This window comes from Thamnophis elegans, chromosome 3 (assembly GCF_009769535.1).
Source record: "Thamnophis elegans isolate rThaEle1 chromosome 3, rThaEle1.pri, whole genome shotgun sequence".
Lineage (NCBI taxonomy): Eukaryota > Metazoa > Chordata > Lepidosauria > Squamata > Colubridae > Thamnophis > Thamnophis elegans.
Window position 1 is genome coordinate 37,133,149 of NC_045543.1, and position 14,249 is coordinate 37,147,397.

General features: G+C 38.7%; 1 protein-coding gene across 3 annotated transcripts in view; it reads left to right on the forward strand.

The window, feature by feature from the left end:
• The first annotated feature begins 2,209 nt into the window (after positions 1 to 2,209).
• The window catches only part of POSTN (periostin), a 54,605-nt gene continuing 42,565 nt past the window's right edge, over positions 2,210 to 14,249 (forward strand). For all 3 annotated transcript variants that reach the window (XM_032214649.1, XM_032214651.1, XM_032214652.1), the window contains exons 1-2: positions 2,210 to 2,360; positions 11,546 to 11,644. In XM_032214649.1, the coding sequence (XP_032070540.1) occupies positions 2,236 to 2,360; positions 11,546 to 11,644 (224 nt within the window). In that variant the 5' untranslated portion in view covers positions 2,210 to 2,235. The remainder of the gene's footprint in view (positions 2,361 to 11,545; positions 11,645 to 14,249) is intronic.

Below are 14,249 nucleotides of genomic sequence, written 5' to 3' on the forward strand. Positions count from 1 at the left end.
CAGTGTTGGCCAAACCTTTTCGCAGCAAGTGCCGAAATGGGAGCACGGACACTTGCCCGTGCATGCCAGAAACTGGAAAAGCAGATGATCTTCTGGTTTTCAGGGTGCACATGCGCCGGCCACCTGCTATTCTGGTTTCTGGCGCGCATACATGCACGAAGACCAGCTGTCTGGTGCTCCGCCTGGTCTTTCAGGGTTCCTCGCACCTCCTTACCTGTCCCACTGCCCGCCCCCCTGGTGACCGTCGGGGTAGCGGGACAACCCTATCAACAACCCAGTTCTGCAGCCCTAGACAGGGAGAGGAATGCCGCCTCCTTCCTTTGGAAAGCTAGAGCCCCTTCCTGGCCTTGGAGGTAAGGGGCGTTGGCGTTCCCAGGGTTCGGATTAAGCATCCACCCCAGCCTGCCACCGAGAACAAACCAGAGCAGCATCCCCTTCCCGGTCGCTTCCCAGCCTCTCACCCCTCAGTGGTGTCTCCATGCTGTGTTCTTCTCTGGCCCTCCTGGGGCAGCCCGCCTCCCCAATGGTGGCTCCTCCTCCTTTTCCTTCTGGCTGCTCCAGCATCCTCGCTGGTAGTGGCAGCGTGAGAACTGCTAATTCCCCCTTGCAGTGGTAGGAGCAGTGGATGGGGCAGCTGGCTGCCCAGCCAGCTAACCCTGCCCTGCTGCCCTGTGTGCCCAAGCTGGCCAGACACTCTGGATTGCGGACTTGCATCAGTGCTGTGGGCTGGAGGGCTGCTCAAGAAGTATGCTTGGGCAGGGAAAGAGGGAAGCTATGGCCCATCATGGCTGCCAGCTCTGTCCTTCTTGCTCTTCTGGGTTCCAATGCATCAGCCACCTGGTCTTTGCGCATGCATTCACACCAGAAACTAGAAGACCAGATGGCCAGCACACATGCATTCACCGGAAACCAGAAAATCATCTTCCTGGCATGCACATGCACACCAGGTGGCTGTTCTTTTGGTTTCTGGTGCTCCTGCACGCATGAAGACCAGCTGGCCAGCACTCCAGAACCTGGAAGAGCAATGGGTGACCGCTCCACAAACCTGGAGAGATGGCTCTGTGTGCCATTTCTGGCACACATCCCATAGGTTCGCCATCACAGGACTAGAAGATCTCCAAGGTCTCTTCCAACTTGTTATTCTATTATTCTGATTCTATATGCATATCACAGTCAAAGCTTCTTCAACTATAGAAGAGATATACTTTATATTCCTAGTTTATTAGTGTGTAACAGATTATTGTAAGTCCTTAAAGTACTGAAAAAATTTCAAAGTCTATGAGAAATTTGGCTGCATTCAAATGAACTCCACCCACTGTCCAGGAGACTTTTATGGAACCCTAAATTTCCACGAAACAGATGTTTTGAAAAACTCTTGGCTTGGTCAACTCCTGCCTCCATAAGAAATTGTGAAATCAGTTCCTAAGCAATTTAGAAATGTCTTGATTCAGTTATGAAAACTATGAGCACCAGTATTCCTAGTTTTTCATTGACTTATTGTAAATATTATTATAATCTTTTACAACTGTTTACAACACATTGCTAAATATTTATTACTCTTGTTGGAATTACTAATAAAAAACATGTGTTTTATCAAATTTTGATGAATATATTGAATAATTATCCTAAAATTAACTATTTCAGCTGATGGTTCCCAGATAGCATGCTTCCCCTTAAATTATCATATTTTCCTTTGTTATTTTACATAGAAAAAGTACATTGATTAGTACATCAAGGCAACTACTAGCACTAACTTTGTTTTGATCCTTCTGGATGAGGAGAATTAAAATGCTTCTACTATAAAGTAATGTGGCATTTCTACTTTCTATAGGCAGAATGAAGACTCATATCTCCTAGAGAACTATGTTAAAAAACCCCGGTAACTCATTGTTCTTTATCCAGTAATTTTATATATCAGTGTGTGGAAAAACATTATCAGTTGAACTTGTGAGGCTATCCAGAATCTTTAAATTTTCTGCATTATAAACTCTAGTTAAATCTAAACGCTAATTAATTTTATGGCAGCTGTCAAAATGAATAGATTGCTTTGAAATTCACATACATACAGAAATGGTTACAATCATCTGATGTTCGTCTTTCTCAGAGGGTGGTTCAAAGTTTCAGGTTGATATATTTTCTCCTCCCTCTGCCTTGCATCTTGGATATAAACTTTGAGCTCTCTAGAGTCTTTGCCAGTTCTCTTCTCAGACGCTCAAGAAACAGAGAGACAGAAACATGGACTTCCTGTGGGTTGCTACAGTCACTATTTGTTTCATGCCAGTTTTTCATCTAGCAGAATCTTACACTGCTCATTATGACAAGATTTTGACCCACAGTCGAATCAGGGCACGTGATCAAGGGTAAGCAATATGTTTCACATGAATAAAAATTATTGTTCAGTCTTCTAAGTTTTGTAGAGTTTAAACAAAATGTTTACTATTTTTTTCTTATTAATCAGCTGAGGTTTGTTAATATGACTCCAGAATACTTTTTTTTAAATTTTAAAACTTACACAGGTTTTCTACAAAGGTGTTGTTTATCAATAGATGTGATAAGATAAAGTCATTACCTATTATTAAAATTATCACTTTTGCTTTACAAATGAATTGTTTCTTTTGGGGTTTCTTTTAAATTTTGCTTAAACTATAGCCATATGGCAAAAGTATTGGTTAATAATTGAGTTTTATCAAAATTTTGACACAAGAAATTCAGAATGAAATGCATTTAATTAAATAAAGTATTAAATACATATATAATGTTTTTATGTTTGTGTATTTCTAGTTACAATATATACAATATTCACATACTTGGCAAAAATGAAAAATGACGGATTAAATAGCAAATGCATTTTTATATAAAAGAAACATTTTAATTTATAACAATGTTGTTTGAAATTACGAAAAAGGAATAGTCTGTCATTACATATAGAAAAAATAGTTTTTCAGATTAAAATAATTCATATTAATATTATTAATATTATTATTAATATTCATTCAAATATTACATTTTTATTTAGTTGTGAAATTATTTATTTTGGGTTTTTGATTTTATTTCAAACATGGGCAATCAAATCAACCAAATGAATTATATACTATAAATATTTCCAATGGGGAAAATAAGAAGCAAAATATTTACCATTCTTTTATAATTTTACTTTTATTTTATTATTTAAAACATTTATATACGAACAAAAGTGATGTCCTAGGATAATGTTGCAGGATCCAATCTGGGTCAGACAAAACCTCTGATCCCAGTGACTGACCCAGATTGGCTTCTGCAACATTTATATAGCTGTCCATTTTATATCAAACTCCAACATTAATCACAAGTTTACATGCTGGCGAGTTGATATATGTTCATGTTACTAAACTATCATTTCTGCAGAAAAAAGGCTGTATCCATTTTTATTAAATACTTGAGTATAATAAGGACAAAGTGGACCTCCACCTTCAGAGGCATTTCACAGAATCATAGGGCTGGAAGGGACCTTGGAGTCTTCTAGTCCAACCCCTTGCCCAAGGCTGGAGTCCTTATACCATCCCAGACAAATGACTGTCCAATCTTTTTTTTTAAAAAAACTTCTAGAAATGGAGCACCACAACTCTGGGAGACAAGCTGTTCCAGTGTTTAATTGTTCTCACTCTCAGGAAATTTCTCCTTAGTTCCAGATTGGATCTCTCTTTAATATCTTTTACCAATTGTTTCTTTGCTTGCCTTCAGGTGCTTTGGAGAATAAGTCAATCCCTTCTTCTATGTGACATTCCCTTAAGTACTGGAAGACAGCTATCATGTCACCCCTAATTCTTCTCCTTGATAGGCTAGAACGTAGAAAATAGAAAAAATAAGGTTGAGAGGGACCATTTCAGGCAAATGTCTGGCAAGTCTCTTCTTGTAAACCTCCAGTGATGGAGTACCACAAGTTCTGGAGGCAAGCACATGCATACATAATGAACTTTTTTGCTCTTTTCTGCATTCAGGCTATGGTTACAGCATCTGTTCTGTATTGTGGCGACCAGAATTGGACACCGTATTCCAGGTGTGGCCATGCTAATGCATTATAAAACATTGTGCGCTTGATGCTATCCCTTTGTTAATGCAGCCTAGGACTACATTGGCCTTTTTGGCAGCTGCAGCATATTGGTGGCTCATACATAATTGGTGGTCCACTGGGACACCTCAAACCCTCTCATAGTTATTAATATTACCAAGCCATAAAATGTAGTCCAGGACTCAATAATTCACTTCAGTTTATGCCAGGGGTGTCAAACTCAATGTCTGTGGGCCGGTTCCCCCCGCGCCCCATTTTCAGCCTCCACTGTCTCCTACAGCATTCTGCTGGCCAAAATTAGACTGCGAGGCCCCGGCGAGGCCTGTTTTCAACCTTCCCAGCTTCCAGCAGCACTCTGCCAGCTGGAAATGGGCCTTGCGGAGGCCTTGTGGGGCCTCTGCGCGGCCTGTTTTTGGCTGATAAAGTGCTGCAGGAGGCATCCATCCCTCTGTCCCCCCCCCCTTGCCGGCCGGTGGAGCAGAATTACAGTGCTGATATGTCCCTTGAAGAAATCCAGTTTGACATCCCTGATCTATGCTATGGATGTATCCTTATTCCTAATCTTATCTAGGTGTGAATTATTCCAATTCTGGTTTTAGAATAGTATCACAAAAGTACAGACCCATTTTATCGGAAAACAAACAAAACCTGAAAACAAACAAAACAAGCAGAATCTATGGATGGGAATAATTGTCCAGTCAGGGATGATGGTACTATTATTTAATAGAATGGCACTGCCACAACTATATGTATGTATGAAAGATTAAGAGTCAATTTTCTAAGTATCTGGATGGCACAATAATAGCAAGATGACTTTGCACTGTAATATTTAGCCTTTATTCTGTTCAGTTGTGCCTGATTCTTGAAGATTGCCTGGATAAGTCCCTATAGTTTACTTGGCAAGGATTTTCAGAAATGTCTGTCATTGCCTGCTTTGTAGGTCTAGCCTTACATACTATGAAAAAGCCATTATTGATCTCTAGCCTTTAGTCATTTAGGTATGAGAAAACAAGAATATAAGAGAAACAACTTCAGAATGAAAGAAATTACAAGAAAACAATTGACTATTATAGTTTGCGATCCAAAACAATCTCAGAATGAAAAAACACATTACGGAGACAACAGAAAAGAGTGATAATTCCAGCAAGTAACCAAACATGGCCTTATCAAAGTCCCATGTGGCATTTTATGTTGACATCTTATTTAATTATTTATTATATGGAGTCAGAGTAACTAATTCTGCACCCTTAGAATTGGAAGCTTTCATAAAAATGATGAAAGCAGCATTGCACTATGACACAAGCTCGGCCTTTTGCATACATGCACAAGTAAGAGGGCTGAAACATGTTATGTAAAGGCCACAATATTGCTTTTGCTATTTGCTCCCTGTCCAGTAGATTCCACTCACTCACAGCCAAATTAAAGTGTTTTGCTGCAAGGCTCTGAGGTATCAGAAATTTTGCATTGCCCTCACTAATGCCCTATTCATGCTTGAGTTACTAGACTACAGAGTCATGCTGCCTTACAGTTTTCATGTAGGACAAATCAAAGGGGAAGTGATTGGATGATTCCCTGAACTTTGGACCTTTAGCCATGTCTTCCATGCAGAAATTGGCTGGAAATAAATAAATCCATCTCAATGAATGAATCAATCAATCAGAATAGAGCTGGAAGGAACCTTGCAGGTCTTCTAAAACTGTGATGGCGAACCTATGGGATGAGTGCCACAGTTGGCACGCGAGCTGTTGCCTAGATCAGCTGTACTCTTATTTATTTCCACTGATTTTTAAAAAAAGAAAAGAAAAGAAAGAAAGAAAATTCACTTTTCATAATTCCTCTGCTGAATGTATAGATAACAACAAAAATACAGTCTAACAGCATTTGGAAAAAAGGAGAATAATTGAGAGACAGATGAGCTGTTCAGTGTGGATTGTGCTGCAGAAAGTGGAACATACCACTTTTGAGGCTGCTTTTGCAGTGGCAAGACAATTTTTGCCATGTATATGATTCAGCTGCTTTAGTCGTGATATTGTTAGTGATGCAGTCCAGGGTGGAATCTACTGAGCTCCTATTGCCTAGTTTAGGCTGGTATAGGCATGCCTCTAGTTGCTAGACATAGGCCAAATTCATATTAATTGGTCTAGGAGGAGCAGTTCTTTGATAAACTTTAACATTGCTATTTGATTGTACAGGACTATTACTTTCACACTTCTGCTTCTACGGTGTATCTATCAAATACCTGGTTTCTGTTTAATACAACTGAAATATTTTAATATACTTTTATTTGCTTATGTTTTATTGTATTTTAAATTGTACAATGAAGAATGGGCATTACACTAAGTTCTAGTATGCACTAGTCTAAGATTCCAAAATTTCAAGGGTGCCAATGCTGCCCTCCTTCTGAATCATTCTAAAAATGTAAGTCTTCTCATCAGCAGTATAGGAGCACCCTCAGTCAGTGTTGCCTAGAGCCAGCATTATTACTGTATAATAGTAAAATGGTGTACAATTTTCTGAAGATGACCCCGTTAAAACAGTACAGTACAATGATTTGGATCAACTCAAAAATATGAAAGAACAGTGAGTTCCCCAGGCTGGGAGGTACTAATAATAGAATAGAATAACAGAGTTGGAAGGGACCTTGGAATTCTTCTAGTCCAACCCCCTGCTTAGGCAGGAAATCCTACACCACTTCAGACAAATGGTTTTCTAATAATAAAGCTACTGGGGAAGAGCAAAGAGACGATTATAGTAGCAGGATCATTCAGGATGTAGATAGGGTAAATCCTAATCCCCCCCTCAATTGTTGACACAGTTCCTAGTGAAAAGAGATCTCTCCACTGTTCAAAGCTCTTCAAATTAGGAAAATGGAATGTCAATGTCAGGCATGCCTCCTTCAATATCCAAGAAAGAAAAGCCTCAACTCCATTTGAATATAGATAAAGTACTTTTACTAGATATGAAGTGAAAACAGCAAAAGGAAAGCAAGATCTGAGCCAGAAAGGTGGGAACATATACATATCAAACGTTTACCCAGCACCCTCCTCCCAATTCCCCAACCCAGTGTCCAATCTGCAACTCCTGAAGGTGTCATGTGGGGTGCATCTTCAAACAGCCTCATGAAGTTGGTATGCAAGACGGTTGGCCTTGACCAAGTCCAAACATCAGCCACCAGCATGTGCAGAAGATGGTGAGAACAAGACTCCTCCAGTAGAATATAATTTCCTTCCCCAATACCATGCCCCCACCCTCCCTGTTCCTATGGCAGCTGATAGTAAGCAAGTGTAGCAGAGGCTGACAGTCAATGACTTAAATCTAGAAAAGCTAACATTGTTAAGAACAAAATGAATAGACTCAACATTGATATACTAGGTGTCAGTGAAGTTCATTGGATTGGCTGTGGCTTCATCAACTGTGATGGTCATATGGTATGCTACTTGGACAATGATACCATCAGAAGAAGAGGAATGAGTTTCATACTGTACTGCATAAAAAATTGGCAGAACCATAGAAAGTTTTTGAACGGTCAGTGATAGGACATATCAACAGAAAACCTCACAACATGACAAGTTTACACTCCCACTCCAAACACAGCAGTAGAGAATATCAAAGAATTCTACGCTGAAATTCAGGAAACTTTGAAACAAACAGCAAAGAAAGACATTCTCTATATTATTGCAAATTTAAATGCAAAAGTGGGAGAAATGGAAGAAATCATAAGCAAGTTTGGCCTTGCTGAACAAATGAGGCAGGAGGATTTACAGTTGACGTCACAGCGGAAACAGTCTGGAAATTAGCGGAGCTCTGATGAACCCCGCAAAATTCAGCCAGTACCTGCTGCCAGGAGGCCTTTGGACCACAACTGTCTTGTAGGGACGGTGAAGAAAGGAGAGGCTTTCGTGGACCATGAGGAATTGGCAATTTCCTTGCTAGATCAGAAACAATTCTCCCAAATGGCAGCAGGGGCGGTGCCCATTTTCCTATGGTCATCTCAAAGTTAGGACAACCGAGCCTAAGAACTGAGCTGGAGCAGTGCTTGAACTGGGTGAAATAACTGCAACTCTCACTTAAGAAACTCTTTGGAACTTTGAAAATTGGAGTTTTAAAAGAAATTCCGGAGCTTAGAAAAGCGACTATTTGGCACTTGGAAAGAAAATGAGAATTTGAGACTATAAAGTAAAAAGCCCAAGAAGAATTCTTGCATTTGGAACGTTGGGGAAAGTAAAACATTCTAGAAAAATGATTTTCAGGAGAAAATAGCATTATTTATGTGTATTTTAAACTGCCTGGATATTTTGACAATCAGCTGTATTTCTTAGACTATCTTATATGGAACAGAAATTCAGAGTGGCATCTACTGGTGGAAAAAAGTACTATAATATTCAAAGCATAGCAGGCTTGGTGAGCGCAATATATACTAAGACTTTAATAGGCACAACAAGAGAAGCAGCAGCTGTAAGATCTGACCTTGGCTATACAGAAGAAGACAATTTGAAAATTGTGAGAAAATTTAAAGATTGTGTGTGTTTTTTTCTTGGTTTTTTTTTTCTTGTCTGTTCTATTTGAAGAAAGTAATTTATAACTGGATTTGTCTATTTTTGGACTTGGATTACTACTGGATTATACTAACTCAGTAAAACAACCTTTCTTTGAAGAGAAGAGGAGTAATTGAAGAAAAGAAGAAAAACAAGGAAACTTAAGAGACTTTAAATTTGGGTCAATTGTGAAAAGAGATAATTGGGGCAGTTGTAAAAGCCTTTTAAATTGTTATAAAATGGAGTTTCAGATATATGCAGAAATATTTCTGATGCTAAAAAAAAATTCAAATTCAGAGAAAGGTATAAACAGTAGAGAGGAAAGGGGGAAAGCCTTCCCCCCAAAAGAAGCAGTTAAAAGATAAAAAGAGAACCAATTTTGCAGAGACAACTGGAAGTTTTGGTGAGAGGGGTGAAAATAAAACCCTCCTCAAAAAAGAAGCACTTAAGAGATAAAAAAGGAAACACTTTGCAGAAACAAGGGAGTTTTGGTGAGGGGGGCACAAATAATACAACTAAAAGAGATGAAAGGGATAAAGGAGAGAAAGCGCAACACATACAAAAATAAAAAAGGGAAATAAGACTTCAAGAGAGCGGGATAAAAGGCAGATTTAAAAAATCACCTTAAAATGGGATCCTTAAAAGAGTAAGAGATGATGGATTATCAGGAAAAGCTCAATAGAAGAGAGGCATAATAATAGGGTAAATATTAGTAAATATATATATAATAAGGTAGATGAGTGGATGGGAATGTGAAGGTAGACAATTTAATAATATTAATTTTGAATGTAATCTAATATTGGGAATTTAAAATATTAATGATTGGGGAAGGGGAATTTGTGAGATATTTTTTGGGAAGAAGAAATAGGGTAAACAACTGGAAAACTAAAAAAAGAAGAAGAAATACAGGACATACAGTGATGTTAACTATGTGTAAAAATTGAATAAGAAATGTTAAACAACTATGTAAAGAGAATAATATTGCTGAAGTGGGAATAGCAAAGATATTGCGATAATTTATTTGTTAAGATGAATTAACAGTGATTAATTGAAGACAAAAAAGGTGTTTAGCAAAGTAAGAGTAAATGAATTGATGGAAAAAGTCAAAGGATTATATAAAAGAGATGAATATTGATAAGAGTGGGAAGATTAGAATACATTGCAACTATGATTATGAATGTGATGTATAAGATGTCACCTGGTAAACACTCTGTCCATAAAGTATGTGTGTTGGAAAAAAGAAAAAAATGTAATAAAACTTGTAAAAACAAAAGAGGCAGGAGAGCATCTTATTCAGCTATGTCATGAACATCAGCTAAGGATAATGAACTTTGCAGAGACAAGTGGGAGTTTTTGGTGAGGGGGACAATCCAAGTGGCAACTATACACTTGGATTTTAGCAAATGGAGAGCATTGAAACCATTTTGACTATGTATTTGCCATTAGAAGTGGAAACGTTTCATCTTATCATGAAAATGTTCCCTGGTGCAGATTGTGGGTCCCACCATGAACTCAAACGACCACCTATGATTCAGAAATTTTATGTCAAGAAGATTCCCCTGGCATGTGTAACTGAAGTTAAGAACAGATTTCAATTGCTTAACATCACAGAAAGACAATCAAATAAGTTATGTGAAGAAATAAAAACAATTGTTATTGAAGTAGCCCAAAAATATATTACATACAAGAAACCAATGAAATTGGCCAAATGGATATCAGAAGCTACAATAGGGACTGCAGAAGAGAGAACGAAAGCAAACACTATTGGTGATAGGGAAGAAATGAGAAAACTAAATGCAAAGTTCCAGAGAGAGGCAAGAAAATATAAAGAAAAGTACTGGGTTGAGCAATGTAAAAAAAATGGAGGAAGGAGCCATGAGAGGTCATACAAGAGAGTGTTTCATTTATGTAAAAAGGGCCAGAAACCCCTTTATGGTAGGAAAGGCTATGGTCAGAGGACATGATTGGCAGGAATTGCATGACCAACAAGCATTCAGACAAAGATGACTATGTAGAACATCTTTACATAAACGAAAACAAGGCCAAGCCATAAGAAGAGAAGCTGACCTACCAGAAATGGAACCAGGTATCCTGGAGGAGGAAGTAGTGTGGGCACTCAACCAGTTGCCTAACCATAAAGATGCTGAGTTGCTGAGACCACTGCCAACAAAAGCACTGACAGCACTTTGCCAAAGTATGTGGAAGTCTGGTCAGTGGCCAAAAGAATGGAAAAGGTTGATATTTATTCCAATACCAAAGAAAAGTGATATGTAAGACGGTTTCCAACCAGTAAACCATAGCCTTGATATCACATGTGAGTAAAATTATTTTGAAGATCATCCAGTCATGTTTGAATCCAACTGCCAACAGAGAACTGCCTGATCTACAAGCAGGATTTTGGAAAGGGAGAGGAATGTGTGATCATATTGCCAATCTGCGTTGGATGAGGGGAAAGTAGAGAAATACCATAAAGACTTCTATATGTTCTTCATTGACTACACAAAAGCTTACAAATATGTTGACCATGACAAGCCTTGAAACTGCCTCAAAGAACTGGCAATATCACCACACCAAATCCAGCTCATTCAGTCATTGTACTTTGATTAGGCAGCCACTATAAGAACGGAATATGGAGACACAAAATGGTTTGGAATTGGAAAAAGCACTCAGTGAGGTTGCATCCTGTTACCTATACTATTCAACTTGTACATAGAAATATTTATGAGAAATGCATATTTGAAGGACTCTGCCATTGCTTGCTGGTCACCTTAACTGTCCAAGGAATATGCAGAGCTTTCTCCAGCACCACACCTCAAATAAGTTGATTTTTCTTCCCCTCTTGCTTTTTAAAGGTCTAACTTTCACAACCATAAAGGCAATATATAAATATTGTAAGTACCAGTAAGTAAACATTCAAGTTGTAAAGGAATGTATCACATAGACCCTTTTCTCTTTCTTCCAGGCCAAATGTCTGTGCTCTCCAGCAAGTTATGGGAACCCATAAGAAATATTTCAGCACATGCAGGAACTGGTACCAGGGAGCCATCTGTGGAAAGAAAGCGTAAGTCTTGTTCAAGACTATTAACTATAATTATAACAATATCTTATAATTTTATTCATTGATTTTGTGTGGGTTACCTATAGTGTCTGTGTAACAGAACCAGCTTGATTTTTATGGTACTGTTTAGATGGAAATAAATGAACAGATAGCCCTTGTTGAATGATCACTCATCTGGCAACCATTCAAACTTATTCATACAATCCTGAGAGGTATTTTTGATGGGTCCTTGTAGCTGTGACTACTGTAGTATCCTTGTGGTCATCTGATTGCAATTTGGGCATGTGACAATCTATTTGCAATCCAGTGGTGGGATTCAAATTTTTTTACTACTGGTTCTGTGGGAGTGGTTAGTGGGCATGGCTTGGTGGGCATGTTGTGGCTTAGTGGGTGTGGCAGGGGAAGGTTACTATAAAATATCCATTCTCACCCCACTCCAGGGGAAGATTACTGCAAAATCCCCATCCCCCCGATCAGCTGGGACTAAGGAGGCAGAGAATAGATGGGGGTGGGGCCAGTCTGAGGTGGTATTTACTGGTTCTCCAAACTACTCAAATTTTCTGCTACCGGTTCTTCAGAACTGGTCAGAACCTGCTGAATACCCCCTCTGTTGCAATCACATTGCAGCATCACATAGACACATGATCAACATTTTGTTAATTTCTGTCAGCTTTCCCATTGATTTTGTTTGTTGCAAAGTCACATAAGGTTGTGCCTTATGACTGCATTCCCAGTCTCAGTTTCTGTCAATAAACAAGGACTATCTGCATATATATTTCAGAGAACAAATTTTATAAATTAAAGTTAATCTTTACTGGAATGACATAAAAGCTCCATCTAGGTTATGTGAACCTAGAATTCCTTGAGTTGTACAACATTTATATATTGAAAACTGTATTTATTTTGAACTTATAATGACTAATAAAGACTGACTTGTTTTGATTGTTGCTATAAAATGTTAGAACTGCAAAACAAAACTGTTGCTTCCAACTCTGTTGCTGCAAAATAGAATTGAAATTGGGTAAATGACTTGAAGGAGGACGACTATTGGAATTTAGGAGGTTCTTTTGTTCAAGGATATGGTCCTGAATGTAATCAGAGTACTGAAGGAATACTGAGCAATTAAGTAATGACATGCCCCATTTTGAGAACAAAATGTTATTTAATAAATGGTAAAATAAGGCTCTCTAAGTACTGCAAACTGGCTTAGAGAGCATCTCAAAGAAAATTAAATGCACAATATATATTATTGGGATTTCAGATACAGGGTTTTCAATAATGATTACCGTATTTATCCTCCTTGTGGAAATCCAGGACCCCTTTTTAAACTGTCTGTTACTTTTACTCTGTGTGTCGCTCTTGTTATACAATACAATAGCAGAGTTGGAAGGGACATTGGAGGTCTTCTAGCCCAACCCCCTGCCTAGGCAGGAAACCCTATACCGTTTCAGACAGATGGCTATCCAACATCTTCTTAAAGACTTCCAGTGTTGGGGCATTCACAACTTCTGGAGGCAAGCTGTTCCACTGATTAATTGTTCTAACTGTCAGGAAATTTCTCCTCAGTTCTAAGTTGCTTCTCTCCCATTGCTTCTTGTTCTACCCTCTGGTGCCTTGGAGAATAGTTTGACTCCCTCTTCTTTGTGGCAATCCCTGAGATATTGGAACATTGCTATCATGTCTCCCCTAGTCCTTCTTTCTCTTAAACTAGACATACCCAATTCCTGCAACCATTCTTCATATGTTTTAGTCTCCAGTCCCCTACACATCTTTGTTGCTCTTCTCTGCACTCTTTCTAGAGTCTCCACAACTTTTCTACATTGTGGCGACCAGAACTGAATGCAGTATTCCAAGTGTGGCCTTACCAAGGCATTATAAAGTGGTATTAACACTTCACGTGATCTTGATTCTATCCCTCTATTTATGCAGCCTAGAACTGTGTTGGCTTTTTTGGCAGCTGCTGCACACTGCTGGCTCATATTTAAATTGTTGTCCACTAGGACTCCAAGATCCCTTTCACAGTTACTACTACTGAGCAAGGTACCACCTATACTGTACCTGTGCATTTCATTTTTGTGGCCTAAATGTAGAACCTTACTCTAAATGTACTCTGAATTTCATGTTATTAGATAGTGCTCAATGTTCAAGTTTGTCAAGATCCTTCTGTATCTTAAGCCTATCTTCTGGAGTGTTGGCTATTCCTGCCAGCTTGGTATCATCTGCAAATTTGATGAATTCCCCATTTATTCCCTCATCCAAATCATTGATGAAGATGTTGAAGAGTACTGGGCCTAAAACAGAGTCTTGGGGTACTCCACTGCATACTTCCCTCCATGTAGATTCAGTTCCATTGAGGACTACATGTTGAGTGCGGTTGGTCAGCCAGTTACCAATCCATCTGGTGGTGATGCTGTCTAACCCACATTCTTCTACTTTATCTAGTAGTAGGTTATGGTCTACCTTATCAAATGCCTTACTATTGCCGTATGGACGGCAATCATCTGGTCCACTAATTTTGTCACATTATCAAAGAATGCAATAAGATTAGTCTGGCATGATCTGTTTTTGACAAACCCATGTTGGCTTTTGGCTATTACTTTGTTTGCTT